General features: G+C 39.4%; 1 protein-coding gene across 1 annotated transcript in view; it reads left to right on the top strand.

Moving 5' to 3' along the window:
- Positions 1–23,819, top strand: part of LOC133554197 (probable phospholipid-transporting ATPase IIA) — a 102,274-nt gene that overhangs the window by 4,149 nt on the left and 74,306 nt on the right. The window contains exons 2-5 of the mRNA XM_061902653.1: positions 3,150–3,294; positions 12,525–12,638; positions 12,717–12,825; positions 20,411–20,469. Of these exons, the coding sequence (XP_061758637.1) occupies positions 3,150–3,294; positions 12,525–12,638; positions 12,717–12,825; positions 20,411–20,469 (427 nt within the window). The remainder of the gene's footprint in view (positions 1–3,149; positions 3,295–12,524; positions 12,639–12,716; positions 12,826–20,410; positions 20,470–23,819) is intronic.

Below are 23,819 nucleotides of genomic sequence, written 5' to 3'. Positions count from 1 at the left end.
ATCCTTTTCAACTTATATTTAATTGAATGGACTGCAAAGACAAGATATTTAATGTTAACACTAAGAAACTGTTATTTCTTGCAAATGTTAGCTCATTTGGAATTTGATGCCTGCAACATGTTTCAAAAAAGACTGAGAAAGTGGAGGAAATGCTCATCAAACACTTATCTGGAACGTCGCACAGGTGAACAGGCTAATTGGGAACAGGTGGGTGCCATGATTAGAACATAGTTCTAACTAAAATACAGCCCAAAACACGTTGAGCCAAATTGAACTCTGTCTCTGCATGATTCCTTGCTTCTCGTCTGTTTAATAAATTTCATCAGTGTTTGAACCTGACACAGAACCAATGTTGTAATAGCGCTAAGGAAATGCTGATTCAGCATTTATAGCACTCATGAGTTAATAATGGTAAACAGTACAGGTGTAACGCACTTGAGTTTCATACCAGTGTTTGCCGTGTATTACTTTTGTCCGCCACAAATATGACACCTGTTTGCCCTTGTTTATAAACACATTATAATGGGACTGTCTGGGAAGGTGGCCTTTTGTTCCAACTCCGTACAATAGATGGCAATGTAACACCGCTTCTTAACCTACGTCATACGCACTTGGTTCTACAGCAGAATAAGAAGACCAGGGATCAGTAATGCTACATTTAGCGAGTACTCGGACACCTCTATCAATCAATCAATCAATGTTTATTTATATAGCCCTAAATCACAAATGTCTCAAAGGACTGTATAAACCATTACGACTACGACATCCTCGGAAGAACACACCCAGTGGGCAGGGAGAATTCACATCCAGTGGGACGCCAGTGACAATGCTGACTATGAGAAACCTTGGAGAGGACCTCCAGAAGTGGGCAACCCCCCCCCCCCCTCTAGGGGACCGAAAGCAATGGATGTCGAGCGGGTCTAACATGATACTGTGAAAGTTCAATCCATAGTGGCTCCGACACAGCCGCGAGAGTTCAGTTTAAAGCGGATCCAAGACAGCAGCCAGAGTCCCGTCCACAGGAAACCATCCCAAGCGGAGGCGGAGCAGCAGCGTAGAGATGTCCCCAACCGATACATAGGCGAGCGGTCCATCCTGGGTCTCGACTCTGGACAGCCAGTACTTCATCCATGGTCATCGGACCGGACTCCCTCCACAAGGGAGGGGGGGACATAGGAGAAAAAGAAAAGAAGCGGCAGATCAACTGGTCTAAAAAGGAGGTCTATTTAAAGGCTAGAGTATACAGATGAGTTTTAAGGTGAGACTTAAATGCTCTAGGTTTTCTTCTTCAAAAAAAGCGACGAGCGACATCTTCTGGTCTTTTTGGACACTTTTGGAGGCTTTTTTCCAGCATGTGGCAACATTGTTATTTGCATTTCTAAACGGTTTTGTTATTTTGCTAGATCTCCCATATTACCCATCAAAATCACATATTAGATTAGATAGTACTTTATTTATTCCTTCAGGAAAATTTAAATTTTCAGCACAATCCCATTCAAGATCAGACAAACATTACAGGGAGACAGAACAGGATCGCTGACGGGTCTGCCAGCTTCCAGCGCCCCTTACAAAATAGGTGAGATACAGGTAAAGGGGGGGAATGGGAGAAAAAAAATTGAAGATTAAAATAAAATAAAAAAAATCGGTCTTAGCCTGGGCCCAGGAGAGGGGGTGCAGACTGAGGCCAAGGGGAAAAAAACAACTCATAGCCATAGAACACATCCCTCTTACATGTGTGTTAGAGGGAAACATCAAAGAACACAGAGGACATTAAAGACATTAAAGCAGCAGATACAACCAGACACTTCAACATACCGCTATGAATAAAAAGTAAAAGAAACATAAACACTGTGGTGGCCTCTGCGGTGTTCCACGCCATCGTCTGCTGGGGTGGAGGGAGCAGACCCAACAAAGCAACCAAGACAGCCGACTCCACTCTCGGCCAGTGTCCAGTCCGCATGGATGAGCGAGGATACGTCCAAGGTAACTGAGGTGTGACACCTGCTCACCCAACCAAGACACCGCGAAACCTCTCCGTCCCAGCGCTTAGTGCTCGCTTCGCAGCCCTGTCCCCTCATCCGTATATACATGCGTCATGGCCAATTATATGCAAATTAGATACATTTATAGCACAGGCAGAGCCGGGTGAAGCTGCTGAATCCTGACCCACTCATCATTTTACAAATTACGTATAAAATACTACACGGTCTAGCTCCAGCCTATCTTGCCGATTGTATTGTACCATATGTCCCGGCAAGAAATCTGCGTTCAAAAGACTCCGGCTTATTAGTGATTCCTAGAGCCCCCAAAAAGTCTGCGGGCTATAGAGCGTTTTCTGTTCAGGCTCCAGTACTCAGGAATGCCCTCCCGGTAACAGTTCGAGATGCTACCTCAGTAGAAGCATTTAAGTCTCACCTTAAAACTCATCTGTATACTCTAGCCTTTAAATAGACCTCCTTTTTGGACCAGTTGATCTGCCGCTTCTTTTCTTTCTCCTATGTCCCCCCCTCCCTTGTGGAGGGGGTCCGGTCCGATGACCATGGATGAAGTACTGGCTGTCCAGAGTCGAGACCCAGGATGGACCGCTCGTCGGGACCCAGGATGGACCGCTCGCCTGTATCGGTTGGGGACATCTCTATGCTGCTGATCCGCCTCCGCTTGAGATGGTCTCCTTTGGACGGGACTCTCGCTACTGTCCTGGATCCGCTTGAACTGAACTCTCGCGGCTGTGTTGGAGCCACTATGGATTGAACTTTCACAGTATCATGTTAGACCCGCTCGACATTCATTGCTTTCGGTCCCCTAGAGGGGGGGGGGTTGCCCACATCTGAGGTCCTCTCCAAGGTTTCTCATAGTCAGCATTGTCACTGGCGTCCCACTGGATGTGAATTCTCCCTGCCCACTGGGTGTGAGTTTTCCTTGCCCTTTTGTGGGTTCTTCCGAGGATGTTGTAGTCGTAATGATTTGTGCAGTCCTTTGAGACATTTGTGATTTGGGGCTATATAAATAAACATTGATTGATTGATTGATCGTACCTCAAAACCGCTAATCTTGTGGAGTTCATTAAAAAACTACAGTACATCAGGACGTTGCCTACAGCCACAGCTCTTAACGGCATCGTTTTTGTTTTTTTTCACCCCTCCTCCCAGGTGCTGCCCGTGGTCCAAGTGTTGCGGCATGTGCGACTTCCGTCCCCGCACGGTGTGGCTGGGCCATCCAGAGAAGAGGGAGCAGAGGTACCCCCGGAATGTCATCAACAACCAGAAGTACAACTTCTTCACCTTCCTGCCCGGGGTGAGTGTCACTCCAAGGTCATGCCACACACACACACACACACACACACACACACACACACACACACACACACGGCTGAGACACACTCCAAGGTCATGCCACACACACACACGGCTGAGACACACTCCAAGGTCATGCCCCACACACACACACACACACACACACGGCTGAGACACAGACCAGCTCCTTTTCGCTGATCATAGCAGACTTCAGCTCAGTGAGCACGAGCAGCATTAAAACTCGGGTTTGTCTACTTTTTTGGCGGTCGGCATCTTGGCGGGCTTTCAAATCACCGTCGTAGCGAAGCTGGCGTTTCATGGCGGCTGATAAGGTTTGATGTGTTTGCAGAACATTTGGCCCAAATGGCTGGCAACATGTGATCATGATTGATGCCATGTTTGTTTACCCGGTTGAGCTCATGGGAAGTTCATGACCTCTTTCAAGGTAGGAGAAAATAAGGGATTGATTTGCTAACCCTAACCAACCTGCAGCGCATATATATGTATAAATATTCAAACCCCGTTTCCATATGAGTTGAGAATCTGTGTTAGATGGAAATATAAACGGAATACAATGATTTGCAAATCCTTTTCAACCCATATTCAGTTGAATATGCTACAAAGACAACATATTTGTTTTTTTTTTTTGTGCAAATAATTATTAACTTTAGAATTTGATGCCAGCAACACGTGACAAAGAAGTTGGGAAAGGTGGCAATAAATACTGATAAAGTTGAGAAATGCTCATCAAACACTTATTTGGAACATCCCACAGGTGTGCAGGCTAATTGGGAACAGGTGAGTGCCATGATTGGGTATAAAAACAGCTTCCCAAGAAATGCTCAGTCTTTCACAAGAAAGGATGGGGCGAGGTACACCACTTTGTCCACAACTGCGTGAGTAAATAGTCAAACAGTTTAAGAACAACGTTTCTCAAAGTGCAATTGCAAGAAATTTAGGGATTTCAGCATCTACGGTCCATAATATCATCAAAGGGTTCAGAGAATCTGGAGAAATCACTCCACGTAAGCGGCATGACGGGAAACCAACATTGAATGACCGTGACCTTCGATCCCCCAGACGGCACTGTCTCAAAAACCGACATCAATCTCGAAAGGATATCACCACATGGGCTCAGGAACATTTCAGAAAACCACTGTCACTAAATACAGTTGGTCGCTACATCTGTAAGTGCAAGTTAAAGCTATACTATGCAAAGCGAAAGCCATTTATCAACAACATCCAGAAACCCCGCCGGCTTCTCTGGGCCCGAGATCATCTAAGATGGACTGATGCAAAGTGGAAAAGTGTTCTGTGGTCTGACGAGTCCACATTTCAAATTGTTTTTGGAAATATTCGACATCGTGTCATCCGGACCAAAGGGGAAGCGAACCATCCAGACTGTTATCGACGCAAAGTTGAAAAGCCAGCATGTGTGATGGTATGGGGGTGCATTAGTGCCCAAGGCATGGGTAACTTACACATCTGTGAAGGCACCATTAATGCTGAAAGGTACATACAGGTTTTGGAACAACATATGCTGCCGTCTTTTTCATGGCTCAGGAACATTTCAGAAAACCACTGTCACTAAATACAGTTGGTCGCTACATCTGTAAGTGCAAGTTAAAGCTCTACTATGCAAAGCAAAAGTCACTTAACAACATCCAGAAACGCCGCCGGCTTCTCTGGGCCCGAGATCATCTAAGATGGACTGATGCAAAGTGGAAAAGTGTTCTGTGGTCTGACGAGTCCACATTTCAAATTGTTTTTGGATATATTCGACAAAGGGGAAGCGAACCATCCAGACTGTTATCGATGCAAAGTTGAAAAGCCAGCATCTGTGATGGTATGGGGGTGCATTAGTGCCCAAGGCATGGGTAACTTACACATCTGTGAAGGCACCGTTTATGCTGAAAGGTACATACAGGTTTTGGAACAACATATGCTGCCATCTTAACGCCGTCTTTTTCATGGACCCCCCTGCTTATTTCAGCAAGACAATGCCAAGCCACATTCAGCACGTGTTACAACAGCATGGCTTTTGTAAAAAAAGAGTGCGGGTACTTTCCTGGCCCGCCTGCAGTCCAGACCTGTCTCCCATAGAAAATGTGTGGCACATTATGAAGCGTAAAATACGACAGCACAGACCCCAAACTGTTGAGCGACTGAAGCTCTACATAAAACAAGAATGGGAAAGAACTCCACTTTCAAAGCTTCAACAATTAGTTTCCTCGGTTCCCAAACGTTTATTGAGTGTTGTTAAAAGAAAAGGTGATGTAACACAGTGGTGAACATGCCCTTTCCCAACTACTTTGGCACGTGTTGCAGCCATGAAATTCAAAGTTAATTATTATTTGCAAAAAAAAAACCCCAAAAGTTTATTGAGTTTGAACATCAAATATGTTGTCTTTGTAGTGCATTCAATTGAATATGGGTTGAAAAGGATTTGCAAATCATTGTATTCCGTTTGTATTTACATCTAACACAATTTCCCAACTCATATGGAAACAGGGTTTGTTTATATATACATATATACTGTATATATATACACACACTTAAAAAAACATTCATGTGACACAGAATTGTGTTAATGTTTTATTGTGTGTAGTTATTTCCTACATGATATATTTCTGCTCAAACTCTTAATGGTGCCCTTCCAACTTGCCTTGGTGCCCTGAAATATGAGCTCACTTGCCTTGACCTTAAAAATTAAAATGTGGAGGTCTGGGACACCATTAACTTACATTTGTGTTATGTGAGTATCTACTGTAAATGTTGTGATGATGCTGCTTGCTGGACTGTTTGTTCTTGTGAGTGTTTTGAGGCGGGGGTGGGTGGGTTGTTTTGCATAAACATTTGTTTTCCAGACATGTCCAGTTGTCTTAGGATCCTCACCAGGGTGTCGTCTGATTCGCCAAGCAAAAGACAAGAGCAAATATGTATTTGCAATGCAAAATCTGCCCCCCTTTTATTTAAATTTGGTGGCGTCTTCATGTGTGGTGTCTCTCTTGTGGTCTGCTCTGCTCCCCGGCCTGCACTCTGTTGACTTTGCCCTGCTAGCCATCTTGCACGCTGGCGCTAATGAAACTCAGGGAGGTTAGAACGTGAGTGTCAGATGTGAGGAAGGACGCGATTTGGGACAAACAGTAAAAATGGGTTTTTAATCTACTTGTTCATTTACTGTTAATATCTGCTTATTTTCTGTTTTAACATGTTCTATCTACACTTCTGTTAAAATGTGATGATCACTTATTCTTCTCTTCTTTGATACTTGACATTAGTTTTGGATGATACCACACATTTAAGTATCGATCCGATACCAAGTAGTTATAGGATCATACATTGGTCATATTCAAAGTCCTCATGTGTCCAGGGATGTATTTACTGAGTTTATAAACATAATATACATGTTAAAAAAACTAAAGAAGATGTGATGCCAAAAAATATCGACGTAATCATAGTAGTATTGAATTGATAAAATCTTAGGGTACATGAAACATATGTTTGTTATTGCAATTTAGTCCTTAAATAAAATATTGAACATACTAGACAACTTGTCTTTTAGTAGTAAGTAAACAAACAAAGGCTCCTAATTAGTCGATGCAGTAACATATTGTGTCATTTATACACCTATTATTTTGTCAACATTAAAAAGGACAAACTGTAAAAATGGATTATTAATCTACTTGTTCATTTACTGTTAATATCTGCTTATTTTATGTTTTAACATGTTCTATCTACACTTCTGTTAAAATGTAATAATCACTTCTTCTTCTGTTCTTTAAAACTATACATTAGTTTTGGATGATACCACACATTTAGGTATCGATTCGATACCAAGTAGTTACAGGATCATACATTGGTCATATTCAAAGTCCTCATGAGTCCAGGGACGTATTTACTGAGTTTCTAAACATGATATACATGTTAAAAGAAGATGTTGTGATGCCCAAAAATATCGACGTAATCATAGTAGTATCGAATTGATAAAATCTTAGGGTACATGAAACATAAGTTTGTTATTGCAATTTAGTCCTTAAATAAAATAGTGAACATAATAAACTTGTCTTTTAGTAGTAAGTAAAGAAACAAAGGCTCCGATTTAGTCGATGCAGTAACATATTGTGTCATTTATCTACATATTATTTTGTCAACATTATAAAGGACAAACTGTAAAAATGGATTATTAATCCACTTGTTCATTTACTGTTAATATCTGCTTATTTTCTGTTTCAACATGTTCTATCTACACTTCTATTAAAATGTAATATAATCACTTATTTTTCTCTTCTTTGAAACTTGACATTAGTTTTGTTAAAAAAACTAAAGATGTGATGCCAAAAAATATCGACGTAATCATAGTAGTATCGAATTGATAAAATCTTAGGGTACATGAAACATATGTTTGTTATTGCAATTTATTCCTTAAACAAAATAGTGAACATACTAAACTTGTCTTTTAGTAGTACGTAAACAAACAAAGGCTCCTAATTAGTCGATGCAGTAACATATTGTGTCATTTATCTACCTATTTTGTCAACATTATAAAAGGACAAACTGTAAAACTGGATTATTAATCTACTTGTTCATTTACTGTTAATATCTGTTTATTTTCTGTTTCAACATGTTCTATCTACACTTCTGTTAAAATGTAATAATCACTTATTCTTCTCTTCTTTGATACTTGACATTAGTTTTGGATGATACCACACATTTAGGTATCGATCCGATACCAAGTAGTTACAGGAAAATACATTGGTCATATTCAAAGTCCTCATGAGTCCAGGGACATATTTACTAACATAATATACATGTTAAAAAAACTAAAGAAGATGTTGTAATGCCAAAAAATATCGACGTAATCATAGTAGTATCGAATAGATACAATCTTAGGGTACAATAAACATATGTTATTGCAATTTAGTCCTTAAATAAAATAGTGAACACACTAAACTTGTCTTTTAGTAGTAAGTAAACTAACAAAGGCTCCTATTTAGTCGATGCAGTAACATATTGTGTCATTTATCTACATATTATTTTGTCAACATTATAAAGGACAAACAGTAAAAATGTATTATTAATGTACTTGTTCATTTACTGTTAATATATGCCTATTTTCGGTTTTAACATATTTTATCTACACTTCTGTTAAAATGTGATAATCACTTTTTCTTCTCTTCTTTGATACTTTACATTAGTTTGGGATGATACCACACATTTAGGTATCGATCCGATACCAAGTAGTTACAGGATCAAACGTTGGTCATATTCAAAGACCTCATGTGTACAGGGACGTATTTACTGAGTTTATAAACATAATATACATGTTAAAAAAACTAAAGAAGATCTTATGATGCCAAAAAATATCGACATAATCATAGTGGTATCGACTAGATACGCTCCTGTACTTGGTATCATTACAGTGGATGTCAGGTGTAGATCCACCCATGGCGTTTGTTTACATTGTGACGCCGGTGAGCTATTGTATCCTCCTATGGTGTGTAGTGAAGCATGTTTAGCTATTCTTCGTCCTCCAGTGATAATGCTACTTGTAAGAAACTTACTTTATCTGTTGCCATGGAGGCAAGGATTAGTGCGGATGGAATTTAGCCGCTAACTAGCTAGCCATGTCTTTAAAGCGCCTCTTCCTGAGGTGTTAGAACTTCACCTTTATCGTCACTTTTTAGACCAAAATGCATCCGTTCTTCCTTTTCTGTCTACACCAGGGGTGTCCAAACTTTTTCCACTGAGGGCCACACATGGAAAAATTAAAGCATGCGGGGGCCATTTTGATATTTTTCATTTTCAAACCATAACAAAATGTATGGATTTTTAAAATGTATTTTTACCTTTAGGGGTCCCGGGGACCATAAAGGGTCTCAGTTATTAAAATGTTAGAAATAAGTCAAATTTTTATTATTATTTTTTATTTTACGCTTACAGTAAATCTATATAAACAAAAAAAAAAAAAAGGTTTTATGGCTTTTCTGTCAAAAACATATTTTCATTTTTAACAGTAAAACTGAAATATGCAGTATTTAGTAATTAGAGCCCTAAAATATCAATAATGCAGGACACCATTAATTTTAATTCTTTATTATTTTTGAGTAATCACAGTGAAAAGATAAATAAAATACCACTAAATATATTTGGGATACAAAAGGTGCCCCACTCATAAAGTGATACATTTTTATTAGTTTTTTGTTTATTTTGTTTATAAATCAAATATTTGAGCTAATTGGAGCTTTGAAACTAATTCATTATAACATGTATTTTTTTTGTAAATGTTTTTTTTTTTGAGCAATGGCTAAAAAATAAATAATTGAAAAAAAACTGCTTCTAGGAAGAAAAAACAGACAAAACTGCTTTTAACTTCTGTTAGGAATGTCGTAGAGACATGAAACAAAGACCTCTATGTAGGTCTGACTTAGACCAGGGCTTGGCAGCGGCCAAAGGCGGACCCGACCAACGCTACTATGCAAAGCGAAAGCCATTTATCAACAACATCCAGAAACGCTGATCTGTAATTTGACCCCCTTAACATGCTTCAAAACTCACCAAATTTTACAAACACATCAGGACTGGCAAAAGTTGCCATCTAATAAAAAAACAAACCCCAAAAATCAAAATTGCGCTGTAGCGCCACCTAGGAAAAAACCCCAGACAAAACTGCTTGTAACTTCTGTTAGGAATGTCGTAGATACATGAAATAAAAACCTCTATGTAGGTCTGACTAAGATCAGGGTTTGAGAAGCGGCGGCAGCAATCAAAGGCGGACCCGACCAACGCTGCTTGTTGATTGATTGAAACTTGTAGTTAGTAGATAGTACAGTACATATTCCGTACAATTGACCACTAAATGGTAACACCCCAATAAGTTTTTCAACTTGTTAAAGTCAGGGTCCACGTTAATCAATTCATGGTAAAGATGTTTTTTTCATGGTAAAATAAAGACAAAAGAAAAAATAAACAGCCTGCATGGCAGCTTTGTGTCAACATTGCAACTTTTTCCCGTTAGATTTCACCTCGGTATAGCTCGGTTGGCAGAGCGGCCGTGCCAGCAACTTGAGGGTTGCAGGTTCGATCCCCGCTTGCACCATCTTAGTCACTGCCGTTGTGTCCTTGGGCAAGACACTTTACCCACCTGCTCCCAGTGGTACCCACACTGGTTTAAATGTAAAAATTAGATATTGGGTTTCACTATGTAAAGCGCTTTGAGTCACTTTGAGAAAAGCGCTATATAAATATACTTCACTTCACTCATTCCAATTTTTTTAATGTTCTTTTTTATTTTTGCAATAGCATTTCCAGAATGTGTGGCAGGCCGGTAAACATTTAGCTGCGGGCCACAAATGGCCCCCGGGCCGCACTTTGGACACCCCTGGTCGACACACTTTGTCTGCTTTTAAAGGGGAACATTATCACAATTTCAAAAGGGTTAAAAACAATAAAAATCAGTTCCCAGTGGCATGTTGTATTTTTTTGAATTTTTTTCCAAAATTTTACCGGTCCCGGAATATCCCTAAAAAAAAGCTTTAAAGTGCTCGATTTTCGCTATTTGCGATGCGACTATCTATTTCTTGTGACGTCATACAGTGCTGCTAATGTAAACAAACAATGGGAATAGCACAGCAAGATATAGCGACATTAGCTCGGATTCAGACTCTGATTTCAGCGACTTAAGCGATTTCAACAGATTACGCATGTATTGAAACAGATGGTTGGAGTATGAAAGTATTGAAGAAGAAACTGAAGCTATTGACGCTATTCATAGCCATAGCATGGCCGAATAGCTGCGTTAGCATCGCCGGTAAAATGTGCGGACCAAACGATCAGGACTTTTGCATCTTGTGACACTGGAACAACTTAAATCCGTCGATTGGTAAGTGTTTGTTTCGCATTAAATGTGGGTGGAAGGAAACGTAATATTGTTGCAAATGCATTTGCAGGTTATCCATACATCTCTGTGCCATGTCTGCTTTAGCACCGCCGGTAAATAGCATGTTAGCATCGATTAGCATAGCATGTTAGCATCGATTAGCTGGCAGTCAACATCAACAAAACTCACCTTTGTGATTTTGTTGACTTTATCGTTGCAAATGCATCTGCAGGTTATCCATACATCTCTGTGCCATGTCTGCCTTAGCACCGCCGGTAAATAGCATGTTGGCATCGATTAGCGTAGCATGTTAGCATCGATTAGCTGGCAGTCACGCCACAACCAAATACGTCTGATTAGCACATAAGCACATCAACAAAACTCACCTTTGTGATTTCGTTGACTTTATGGTTGCAAATGCATCTGCAGGTTATCCATACATCTCTGTGCCATGTCTGTCATCGCCAGTAAAATGTGGAGACACTTTGGCAGATTCATTGGGGGTCTGGCGGCAGACACTTTGGCATCTTCGGGCCAGTGGTGCAACTTGAATCCCTCCCTGTTAGTGTTGTTACACCCTCCGACAACACACCGACGAGGCATGATGTCTCCATGGTTCCGAAAAATAGTCGAAAAAACGGAAAATAACATCTGAGACCCGGTGTTTGCAATGTGTTGAAAATGAAAATGGCGGCTGTATTACCTCGGAGACGTCAAGTTCTGACGTCATCACCACGCCAAAATTCACCCATTTAGAGTTCGGAAATCGGTTAAAAAAATATATGTTCTTTTTTCTGCACCATCAAGGTATATATTGACGCTTACATAGGTCTGGTGATGATGTTCCCCTAAAGTACTCTGTGTGCGCGCGCTGCCGAACACGCTCCTCTGCTCGTAAAACCAGTACTTTTTAGAGGCTGTATAGTACCAAATATGATTCGTTAGTATCGCGGTACTATACTAATACCGGTATACCGCACAAGCCTAATCTCAACTGAGAGCATTTGAAGGAGCCTCAGTTATTGATTGATTGATAAGTTTATTGACATGTTTAAGGATTGAATCCATACAATGCTTTAAAAAGGCAACTGGATGGCACAAAAAGCCAAAAGGCTTCCACTGTGGTCCGTCCTGTCATTTTAATGTGTAATGTGAATGTTATTTTATGTGTAACTTTGCGGCTTCTTGGCCAGGACTCACTTGAAAAAGAGGTTTTTAATCTCAATGGGATTTTTTTTCCCGTGGTTAAGGAAAAAAAGAAATCGTAAAACTGTTGTCATGAAACCAGAGGAAGCCATCTACGGTTGTAAAAATGTCCCTGAGTAGAATCTTGTGTTTTATTGTCCTGACAGGTGCTGTTCAATCAGTTCAAGTACTTCTTCAACCTCTACTTCCTGCTGCTGGCCTGCTCCCAGTTTGTGGAGGAGCTCCGCTTGGGCGACCTCTACACCTACTGGGTCCCTCTGGTGGGTGGGCCGTCTTTATGACTCACTTTACCTTCACCGCTCGATTTCCACTTGTCACCTTTTCTTGTTGTTGTTTAGGGTCTGGTGTTGACCATCACCATCATTCGAGAGGCCGTGGACGAAATTAGATGCTATTTCCGAGACAAAGAGGTGAACTCGCAGATCTACAGCAAGCTGTCGACGAGAGGTACGATTTCAGGTTCAGATTCAACTTAACACTATTCGTATTAAGCTGATTGACAGAAAACCTAAAAAGGTCCCATATATAAGAAAAAGTGTTCAAACATGTATACAATACTTTTTGGGGAAATAGCATTGATGCTAGAATTTAGACAGTTTAAAACTCTGGTTAATGTGTATTTAGCTTTAATGTTAATGAGCGGTGTGTGTCTTTTAGAAGCACTGTTGCATACTTGATAAATGAAGGAAGAATTAATTCCCAAGAATAACAGCAGGGGGTCCATCGTCTGGCGGTGGTTTGGCTTCAAGCAGGAAGATGTCGAACAGACAACTGTAATTTGTCAAGTGTGGGGCAAAAGCGTCGCTACAAAAAGTAGCATTACTGCTAATATGTAACATCGTTTGAAAAGTCACCCGCTAGAGCAGGGGTCGGGAACCTTTTTGGCTGAGAGAGCCATGGAAGCCAAATATTTGAAAATGTATTTCCGTGAGAGCCATATAAAAAATTTTTTTAACACTGAATACAACTAAATGTGTGCATTTTTATGTAAAACCAACATTAGGGTATAACACGTCTGTTATTCTTTTCAATAACATTTTTATTCTGAAGCGAACTCATAATGAATAAAATGCTTCTTACCGTTCTTGACTTCTTGAACAGGTGAGGTAGAAACGGATGGATGGATAAAAATGCATGAGAATTTTTTATATTTTGAATGTTGTTTTTAACACTGATTATCAGTGGAATTATCCAATCCAACCCAATCCACTTTATTTATATAGCACATTTAAACAACAATAACGTTTCCAAAGTGCTGCACAGCCATGTTAAAAACAATTGTAAAAAAAATAAAATAAATAAATAAAAATATATATATTATGCTCCACCAATGACTGAATAAAAACAAAAAATAAATAAATATAAAACCAATAAAAACAAATATGATTAAAAACTATTTTAAAGGGTAAAATTAATTAAAACAGTAAAATAAAAATCAAAGTGTATAAAAAACACAGAGGACAGAGGACCACACAACTCACGTAGTGTTAAAAGCCAAATAATAAAAGTGGGTCTTAAGACGAGACTTAAAACACTCCACTGTGGAAGCAGTTTGAACATGGAGCGGCAGAGTGTTCCAGAGCTTAGGGCCGACCACAGAGAAGGCCCTGTCTCCCCTGGTCTTAAGTCTGGTCTTGGGCACCACGAGCCGGAGCTGGCTCTCGGACCTCAGAGCGCGCGCATTAATGTAAATTTGGATGAGGTCCGAGATATATTGAGGTGCCAGTCCAATTATTCATTACTTATTGTGTTAAGCAATGTTAGCTAAGATTAATCCGACAGCAAGATGCAGTCATCAAAAGAGCCACATCTGGCTCTAGAGCCATAGGTTCCCTACCCCTGTGCTAGAGAATGAAGAGTGCTTACTCCGCATGTCAACACCTTTGTTCGGTGCCACACCCACAAAATGCCGAGGCAACCATTTCCACATCAACACCATATGAAAAAAATAGTCAACAACATAAGGATATAACCTCCCACATAGCAATTTGATTTCTTATCATGCAGCTCATTTTTATTTGACAGTTATTGAAATATCTTGTGTGACATCATACACAAAAGTGCACTTTATTTTTTTTTAGCTATTGTAGTGGCATTCTGTACAAAAAGAGCACTTTATTTTAGTATTGTTTTGATACGTCATCTTAGTGACATCATGCACAAAAGTGCACTCATAGCTTGTTTTAAAATGTCTCTGACAATCTTGCACTTTCTGTTTTGGAAATGAGATGAATGTTTGTGCCACTGCTTAATAACTGTTTAATAAATACACTTTTAGTTGTGATTTCCCTCTCTGCATGAAAGTTTAAAAGTAGCATATATTAATGCAGTATGAACAAGAATATTTTAATGTACTATAGGACTGGGTGATATATCGATATACCTGATATATCGCAGGTTTGTCTCTGTGCGATATAGAAAATGTATATGTATATGTTCTCACGCAGTTGCTTTTAGCTGCTGGCATTACAGCGCGCACCTTCTTACATACGTCACACGCCCTCCCCGAGCAGAAAAGTAGCTACAAGTGTAACATGAGGTGTGATGCTAACGGTGCGTCGCGAGTGGTAATACGAGAGAGAAAAAGTGCGAATATGGTAACAAATTGAGGAAGAGTTAATTCCCAAGAAAAACAGCACACAGGGTGCATCGTCTGGCGGTGGTTTGGCTTCAAGCGGGAATATGTTGAACAGTTATGCGGCAGAAGTGTCGCTACAAAAAGTAGCAGCACTGCTAATTTGTAGCATCATTTGAAAAGTCACCCGCTAGAGAATGAAGAATGCTCAAAACTCCGCATGTCAACATCTCCGTTCGATGCCACACCATTAAATGCAGAAGCAACCATTTCCAGATCAACACCGTATAGAAAAAGAAATCAAGATAACGTCTGCAGGAACCTACCACAGAACGAAAGACATACACCATGGGTGTCAAACTCTGTAATCTTGTAATTTATTTTGGCCCTTGAGACAATATTAAATTAACATTAGAGCTGGCCCGCCGGTATTATACAGCGGCGGTGCATTCACCGCTGATTCTAATACTTGCCAAACTTCACGATTTTCCCAGGAGACTCCCGAATTTCAGTGACCCCCCCACCCCGAAAATCTACCGGGGCAACCATTCTCCCGATTTCCACTCGTACAACGATATCGGCGGCGTGCCTTAAAGGTACTGCTTTTAGCGTCCTCTACAACCTGTGGTCACGTCCGCTTTTCCGCCACACAATCAGCGTGCCGGCCCAGTCACGTAATATATGCGGATTCTACACACACACACACACACACACACACACACAAGTGAATGCAAGCCATACTTGGTCAACAGCCATACAGGTCACACTGAGGGTGGCCTTATAAACAACTTTAACACTGTTACAAATATGCACCACACTGTGAACCCACACCAAACAAGAATGACCAACACATTTCGGGAGAACATCCGCACTGTAACACAACAGAACAAATACCCAGAATCCCTTGCAGCACTAACTCTTCCGGGACACTACAATATACACCCCCCGCTACCAACAAACCTCGATTTTGCATGTCACTATAAAGTTATTTAAGCCTTGCTTGTTCAATATTCAATGCAAAACTTGTTTGGGTCCCTATTAAAAGGTCAAGTTGTTCAACTTTGGCCCTCGGCTTTGTTCAGTTTAGAATTTTGGCCCACTCTGTATTTGAGTTTGACACCCCTGACATACACTATTTGATTTCCTACTAATGCAGCTCCTTTTTATTTGACACTTATTGAAATATCTTGTGTGACATCATGGACAAAAGTTCACTTTATTTGTTTTTAACTATTGTAGTGGCGTTCTGTACAAAAAGTGCATTTTAAATTAGTGTTGTTTTGATATGTCATCTTAGTGACATCATGCACAAAAGTGCACTCATAACTTGTTTTAAAATGTCTCTGACAATCTTGCACTTTCTGTTTTGGAAATGACATGAATGTTTGTCCCACTGCTTAATAACTGTTTAATAAATACACTTTTAGTTGGGATTTCCCTCTCTGCATGAAAGTTTAAAAGTAGCATATATTAATGCAGTATGAAGAAGAATGTTTTAATGTAGACACATAGAATCATCATACTGCTGTGATTACATGCATCAAGTGTTCATTCAAGGCTAAGGCAAAATATGGAGATAAACATGGTGTATCGTGACATGGCCTAAAAATATCGAGATATTAAAAAAAGGCCATATCGCCCAGCCTTAGTTTCAAGCATGTTTCACTAGGTCATAAAATCTCAGCTACAAGCTGCAATATCTTGCTGAGATCATTTAGGGCAGGGGTCACCAACCTTTTTGAAACCAAGAGCTTCTTCTTGGGTACTGATTAATGCGAAGGGCTACCAGTTTGATACACACTTAAATAAATTGCCAGAAATAGCCAATTTGCTCAATTTACCTTTAACTATGTTATTATTAATAATTAATGGCATTTATCTTTGTGGAAACACTGATCATCTTAATGATTTCTCACAATAAATAAGTTAAAATCCAATCTGCACTTTGTTAGAATATATAACAAATTGGACTAAGCTATATTTCTAATAAAGTCGAATCATTATTTCCTCTAGATTTTCCAGATTTTTTTAAAAAAGAAATTCAAAAGACTAAGTTGATTGGCAACACAAAATTGGCCCTAGTGTGTGAATGTGAGTGTGAATGTAGTCTGTCAATCTGTGTTGGCCCTGCGATGAGGTGGCGACTTGTCCAGGGTGTACCCCGCCTTCCGCCCGATTGTAGCTGAGATAGGTGCCAGCGCCCCCCCGCGGCCCCAAAAAGGGAATAAGCGGTAGAAAATGGATGGATGGATGAAATATGATTTAAATTAGATTTTACAGATTATCTAGATTTTCCAGAATATTTTTTTTGAATTTTAATCGTAATAAGTTTGAAGAAATATTTCACAAATATTCTTTGTCGAAAAAAACAGAAACTAAAATGAAGAATTAAATTTAAAATGTATTATTCTTTACAATAAAAAAAATACATTTCCTTGAACGTTGATTAAAATTGTCAGGAAAGAGGAGGAAGGAATTTAAAAGGTATATGTGTTTAAAAATCTTAAAATCATTTTTAAGGTTGTATTTTTTTCTCAAATTGTCTTTCTGAAAGTTATAAGAAGCAAAGTAAAAAAATAAATGAATTTATTTAAACAAGCGAAGACCAAGTCTTTAAAATATTTTCTTGGATTTTCAAATAATATTTGAGTTTTGTCTCTCTTAGAATTAAAAATGTTGAGCAAAGCGAGACCATCTTGCTAGTAAATAAATACAATTTAAAAAATAGAGGCAGCTCACTGGTAAGTGCTGCTATTTGAGTTTTTTTAGAACAGGCCAGCGGGCGACTCATCTGGTCCTTACGGGCGACCTGGTGCCCGCGGGGACCGCGTTGGTGACCCCTGATTTAGGACCAAAAGCCTTATAACAAGTTAAACACTCTAAAATCTGTTTAGTGAGAAGAATGATCTTATCAGTCAGAAAATAAGCAAATATCACCCTTATTTGAGATACTTAATTTGACTGAGATTCCAGTTTTTGCAGTGTGATTCTTGGTAAAGGGGAACATTATCACAATTTCAAAAGGGTTAAAAACAATAAAAATCAGTTCCCAGTGGCATGTTGTATTTTTTGAAATTTTTTTCAAAATTTTACCGGTCTCCGAATATCCCTAAAAAAAGCTTTAAAGGGCTTGATTTTGGCTATTTGCGATGCCACTATCCATTTCCCTGTGACGTCACACAGTGCTGCCAATGTAAACAAACAATAGCGAATAGCACAGCAAGATATAGCGACATTAGCTCGGATTCAGACTCGGATTTCAGCGACTTAAGCGATTCAACAGATTACGCATGTATTGAAACGGATGGTTGGAGTATGAAAATATTGAAGAAGAAACTGAAGCTATTGACGCTATTCATAGCCATAGCATGGCTGAATAGCTGCGTTAGCATCGCCGGTAAAAAGTGCGGACCAAACGATCAGGACTTTCGCATCTTGTGACACTGGAGCAACTTAAATCCGTCGATTGGTAAGTGTTTTTTTCGCATTAAATGTGGGTGGAAGGAAACGTAATATAGTTGCAAATGCATCTGCAGGTTATCCATACATCTCTGTTCCATGTCTGCTTTAGCACCACCAGTAAATAGCATGTTAGCATCGATTAGAATAGCATGTTAGCATCGATTAACTGGCAGTCACGCCGCGACCAAATATCAGAATCAGAATCATTTTGTCCGTTCCAACATGCACAAGACACATCAGAACTGAAATTACATTTTCGGCACAGTCCCGGTAAGAGCAGACACACGGGGGGGTGGGACAAGACGAGACCGCCGACGGATCAGCCGGTTACAGCGCTCCTTAAAAAGATAAGAAAAGGGTGATATTAAGAAAGGGGGGGGGGGGGGTAAAAAAAATATCAGTCCAAGGCTAGACTGATATTTTTTGTCTGATTAGCAAATAAGTCAATATCAACAAAACTCACCTTTGTGATTTCGTTGACTTTATGGTTGCAAATGCATCTGCAGGTTATCCATACATCTATGTGCCATGTCTGCTTTAGCACCGCCGGTAAATAGCATGTTAGCATCAATTAACGTAGCATGTTAGCATCGATTAGCTGGCAGTCAACATCAACAAAACTCACCTTTGTGATTACTGTGACTTTATCGTTACAAATGCATCTGCAGGTTATCGATACATCTCTGTGCCATGTCTGCTTTAGCACCGCCGGTAAATAGCATGTTAGCGTCGATTAGCGTAGCATATTAGCAACGATTAACTGGCAGTCACGCCGCGACCAAATATGTCTGATTAGCAAATAAGTCAACATCAACAAAACTCACCTTTGTGATTTCGTTGACTTTATCATTGCAAATGCATCTCCAGGTTATCCATACATCTCTGTGCCATGTCTGTCATCGCCAGTAAAATGTGGAGACACTTCGGCACATTCAACGGGGGTCTGGCGGAAGACACTTTGGCATCTTCGGGCCAGTGGTGCAACTTGAATCCCTCCCTGTTAGTGTTGTTACACCCTCCGACAACACACACACGAGGCATGATGTCTCCAAGGTTCCAAAAAATAGTTGAAAAAACGGAAAATAACAGAGCCGAGACCCAATGTTTACAATGGGTTGAAAATGAAAATGGCGGCTGTATTAACTCGGCGACGTCACATTCTGACGTCATCCCCTCCGGAGCGATAAACAGAAAGGCATTTAATTTGCCAAAATTCACCCTTTTAGAGTTCGGAAATCGGTTAAAAAAATAGATGGTCTTTTTTCTGCACCATCAAGGTATATATTGACGCTTACATAGGTCTGCTGATAATGTTTCCCTTTAAAGCTGATTGGGGCCGAGGCAAACGCTGTGTAATTCAAAGCAGAGAGATGGTAAAAGAAAGGCGGCGTATACAAGAGCGGTATAAAGTGGCGAGCGGCAATAAAAAATAAAAAAAAAAGCAGGGGACTTCTCGTGGTTTCCATCACTTAACCTCTTTGATGTGGCAGCCTGTTGGAGCCGTAAACGCGACGAGCGCCCGCCTCCACCGCACACGCCGTCCAGCAAAATGTGCGTGACATATCGCCTTCAAGCCGTCTTTCTGATTTTAATGATCTTCTATGGCATAGAATGCCCTTCTGTCCACACAAAGCAGAAATGTGAATTCCCATGAACGCACCCACCCCTCCCCGCCCCATGGTTGGCGATATAATATGTGCTTTAATGTCTTGCATATGCATTGGCCAGAGGTCACGGCAGGGGGTCAGGGGTCAGTGATCTCCCCCAAACAAATTTGCCTGTTAATTCCAAATGGAATGAGAGGAAAAAAAAAAAAGGCCTGAGCTCCCCCAGCATTCCTTCAGATATGCATGGAAAATGACTGCCCCCACTCACAGACTTTAGTGGAGGCGAGCGCTGGAGCGTGCATGAAAGCAGCTGCCCCTTGATTTTTTTTTCAGCTTGAATTGTTTTCTAAACAAGGTTTTTATGTTGTGTTTTTTTTCCCCCCCGCAGGCACAATGAAGGTGAAAAGCAGCAATATCCAAGTGGGGGATCTTATCATTGTAGAAAAGGTTTGTTTGAGCTATTATTAGTCTTCATTTACAGGAAAAAACACAATAATTCAGTGGTTCTCAACCTTTTCTCAGAGCAAGGCATTTTTGGAGGGAAAAAAAGAGATAAAGAAGTAAAATACAGCACTATGTCATTTATTAAGTTGTGTAACAGTGCAAAATATTGCTCATTTGTAGTGGTCTTTCTTGAAATATTTGGGAAAAAAAAGATAAAATAACTTTTGATTGATTGATTGATTGATACTTTTATTAGTAGATTGCACAGTACATATTCCGTACAATTGACCACTAAATGGTAACACCCGAATAAGTTTTTCAACTTGTTTAAGTCGGGGTCCACGTTAATCAATTCATGGTACAAATATATATTATCAACATAATACAGTCATCACACAAGTTAATCATCATAGTATGTACATTGAATTATTTACATTATTTACAACTAAAAACTTGTTGAAAAATACACAAGTGATTCATTTATAAATAAAGATTTCTACACATAGAAGTAATCATCAACTTAAAGTGCCATCTTTGGGGATTGTAATAGACATCCATCTGGATTCATCAACTTCATTCACAACAAAATAAATCTTTAACATCAATATTTATGGAACATGTCCGCAAAAAATCTAGCTGTCAACACTGAATATTGCACTGTTGCATTTCTTTTCACAGTTTATGAACTTACATTCATATTTTGTTGAAGTATTATTCAAGAAATATATTTATAAAGGATTTTTGAATTGTTGCTATTTTTAGAATATTTTTTTTAAGACCTCACGTACCCCTTGGCATACCTTCAAGTACCCCCATTTGAGAACCACTGCAATAATTGATAAGGGCTTGTCGTAATTCCAAATGAACTTCAATTTCTGGCTTTTTCTACTCTAAATCTGACAATGCACATGTTCATCTTCTATTCAATATGTGTGTTGGTTGACCAATCACAGGCATTTTGCTTACAAGATTCCTATGGCTATAATGACTCATATTGAGTAACGTGTTTTAAAGAACAACAGTGAGGTTTTTGCATAAAGTTAAAGTAGCAATGATTGTCTCACACACACACACACACACACACACACACACACACACACACACACACACACACACACACACACAAAAGGTGTGGCGAAATTATTCTCTGCATTTGACCCATCACCCTTGATCACCCCCTGGGAGGTGAGGAGACAGACAGACAGGCGGACAGACACCTAGTCTCACGTGTCTGTGTGTGTGTGTATATATATATATATATATATATATATATATATATATATATATATATATATATATATATATTAGGGATGCACCGATTAATCGGTAACCGAATATATTCGGCCGAATATGGCAAAAAAGGCTACATTCGGCCTTCGGTGGAATGAGTAAAAAACAAGGCCGAATAGTGGCGTGTGACGCAATTTTTTGACGCGGTGACCCAATCAACCAACGTGCGGTGACGTTGGGATATGTTGTGTACCTGTATAAGTGTATGAGGTTACAAGCACACACTTATTGAGATTTAGTGGGGCCTCTGTTTACATTATTAGCCTGTTGTGTAGGCTACCTGTATAAGTGTATGAGGTTACAAGCACACACTTAATTGAGATTTACTTAAGCCTTCTGTTTACATTATTAGCATATCTACTGTAGCTAAGCAGACTTTTGCCAAAAGGACAATAATTCATTTGTTGTGGGTTTATCCACTTTAATGCACTTCATTTTTTTTTTGGAATGCATGTTTTGTTTGAAGGCCTAATATAAATGAAAAACTGTGCTTTTTTTGAAAAGCAAAGACTACTGGAATATAAAAAAAATGTCAATATTCATTAAAAAATTACTTTATTTGAAAAACATGTCTAAATATTTATTCTAGGCTATTTATGCAATATTAAAAAAATTGTGAAAAACTGCATTCATTATTCGGCCTTCGGCCAAGCGTTTAAATTTTATTCGGCTTCGGCTTCGGCCACAAATTTTCATTTCGGTGCATCCCTAATATATATATATATATATATATATATATATATATATATATATATATATATATATATATATATATATATATATATATATATATATATATATATATATATATATAAATATATATACATACACAAACCCCATATGAGTTGGGAAATTGTGTTCGATGTAAATATAAACAGAATACAATGATTTGCAAATCCTTTTCAACCCATATTCAGTTGAATATGCTACAAAGACAACATATTTGATGTTCAAACTCATAAACATTTTTTTGTTTGCAAATAATCATTAACTTTAGAATTTGAGGCCAGCAACACCTGACAAAGAAGTTAGGAAAGGTGGCAATAAATACTGATAAAGTTGATGAATGCTCTTCAAACACTTATTTGGAACATCCCACAGGTGTGCAGGCTAATTGGGAACAGGTGGGTGCCATGATTGGGTATAAAAGCAGCTTCCCAAAAAATGCTCAGTCTTTCACAAGAAAGGATGGGGCGAGGTACACCCCTTTGTCCACAACTGCGTGAGCAAATAGTCAAACAGTTTAAGAACAACGTTTCTCAAAGTGTAATTGCAAGAAATTTAGGGATTTCAACGTCTACGGTCCATAATATCATCAAAAGGTTCAGAGAACCTGTAGAAATCACTCCACGTAAGCGGCATGGCCGGAAACCAACATTGTATGACCTTGACCTTTTGATCCCTCAGACGCCACTGTATCAAAAATCGACATCAATCTCTAAAGGATATCACCACAGGGGCTCGGGAATACATCAGTAAACCACTGTCACTAAATACAGTTGGTCGCTACATCTGTAAGTGCAAGTTAATGTATTTTGCAAAGCGAAAGCCATTTATCAACAACATCCAGAAACGCCCCGGCTTCTCCGGGCCCGAGATCATCTATGATGGACTGATGCAAAGTGGAAAAGTGTTCTGTGGTCTGACGAGTCCACATTTCAAATTGTTTTTGGAAATATTCAACATCCTGTCATCCGGACCAAAGGGAAAGCGAACCATCGAGACTGTTATCGACACAAAGTTCAAAAGCCATCATCTGTGATGGTATGGGGGTGCATTAGTGCCCAAGGCATGGGTAACTTACACATCTGTGAAGGCACCATTAATGCTGAAAGGTACATACAGGTTTTGGAACAACATATGCTGCCATCTGCATATTTCAGCAAAACAATGCCAAGCCACATTCACACCTGTCTCCCATGGAAAATGTGTGGCGCGTTATGAAGCGTAAAATACGACAGCGGAGACCCCGGACTGTTGAACGACTGAAGCTCTACATAAAACAAGAATGGTAAAGAATTCCACTTTCAAAGCTTCAACAATTAGTTTCCTCAGTTCCCAAA

This window comes from Nerophis ophidion, linkage group LG06 (genome assembly GCF_033978795.1).
Source record: "Nerophis ophidion isolate RoL-2023_Sa linkage group LG06, RoL_Noph_v1.0, whole genome shotgun sequence".
In the NCBI taxonomy this organism is placed as follows: Eukaryota; Metazoa; Chordata; class Actinopteri; order Syngnathiformes; family Syngnathidae; genus Nerophis; species Nerophis ophidion.
Note: the sequence above shows the minus strand (reverse complement) of the source record. Positions and strands in the feature narration are given on the sequence as shown.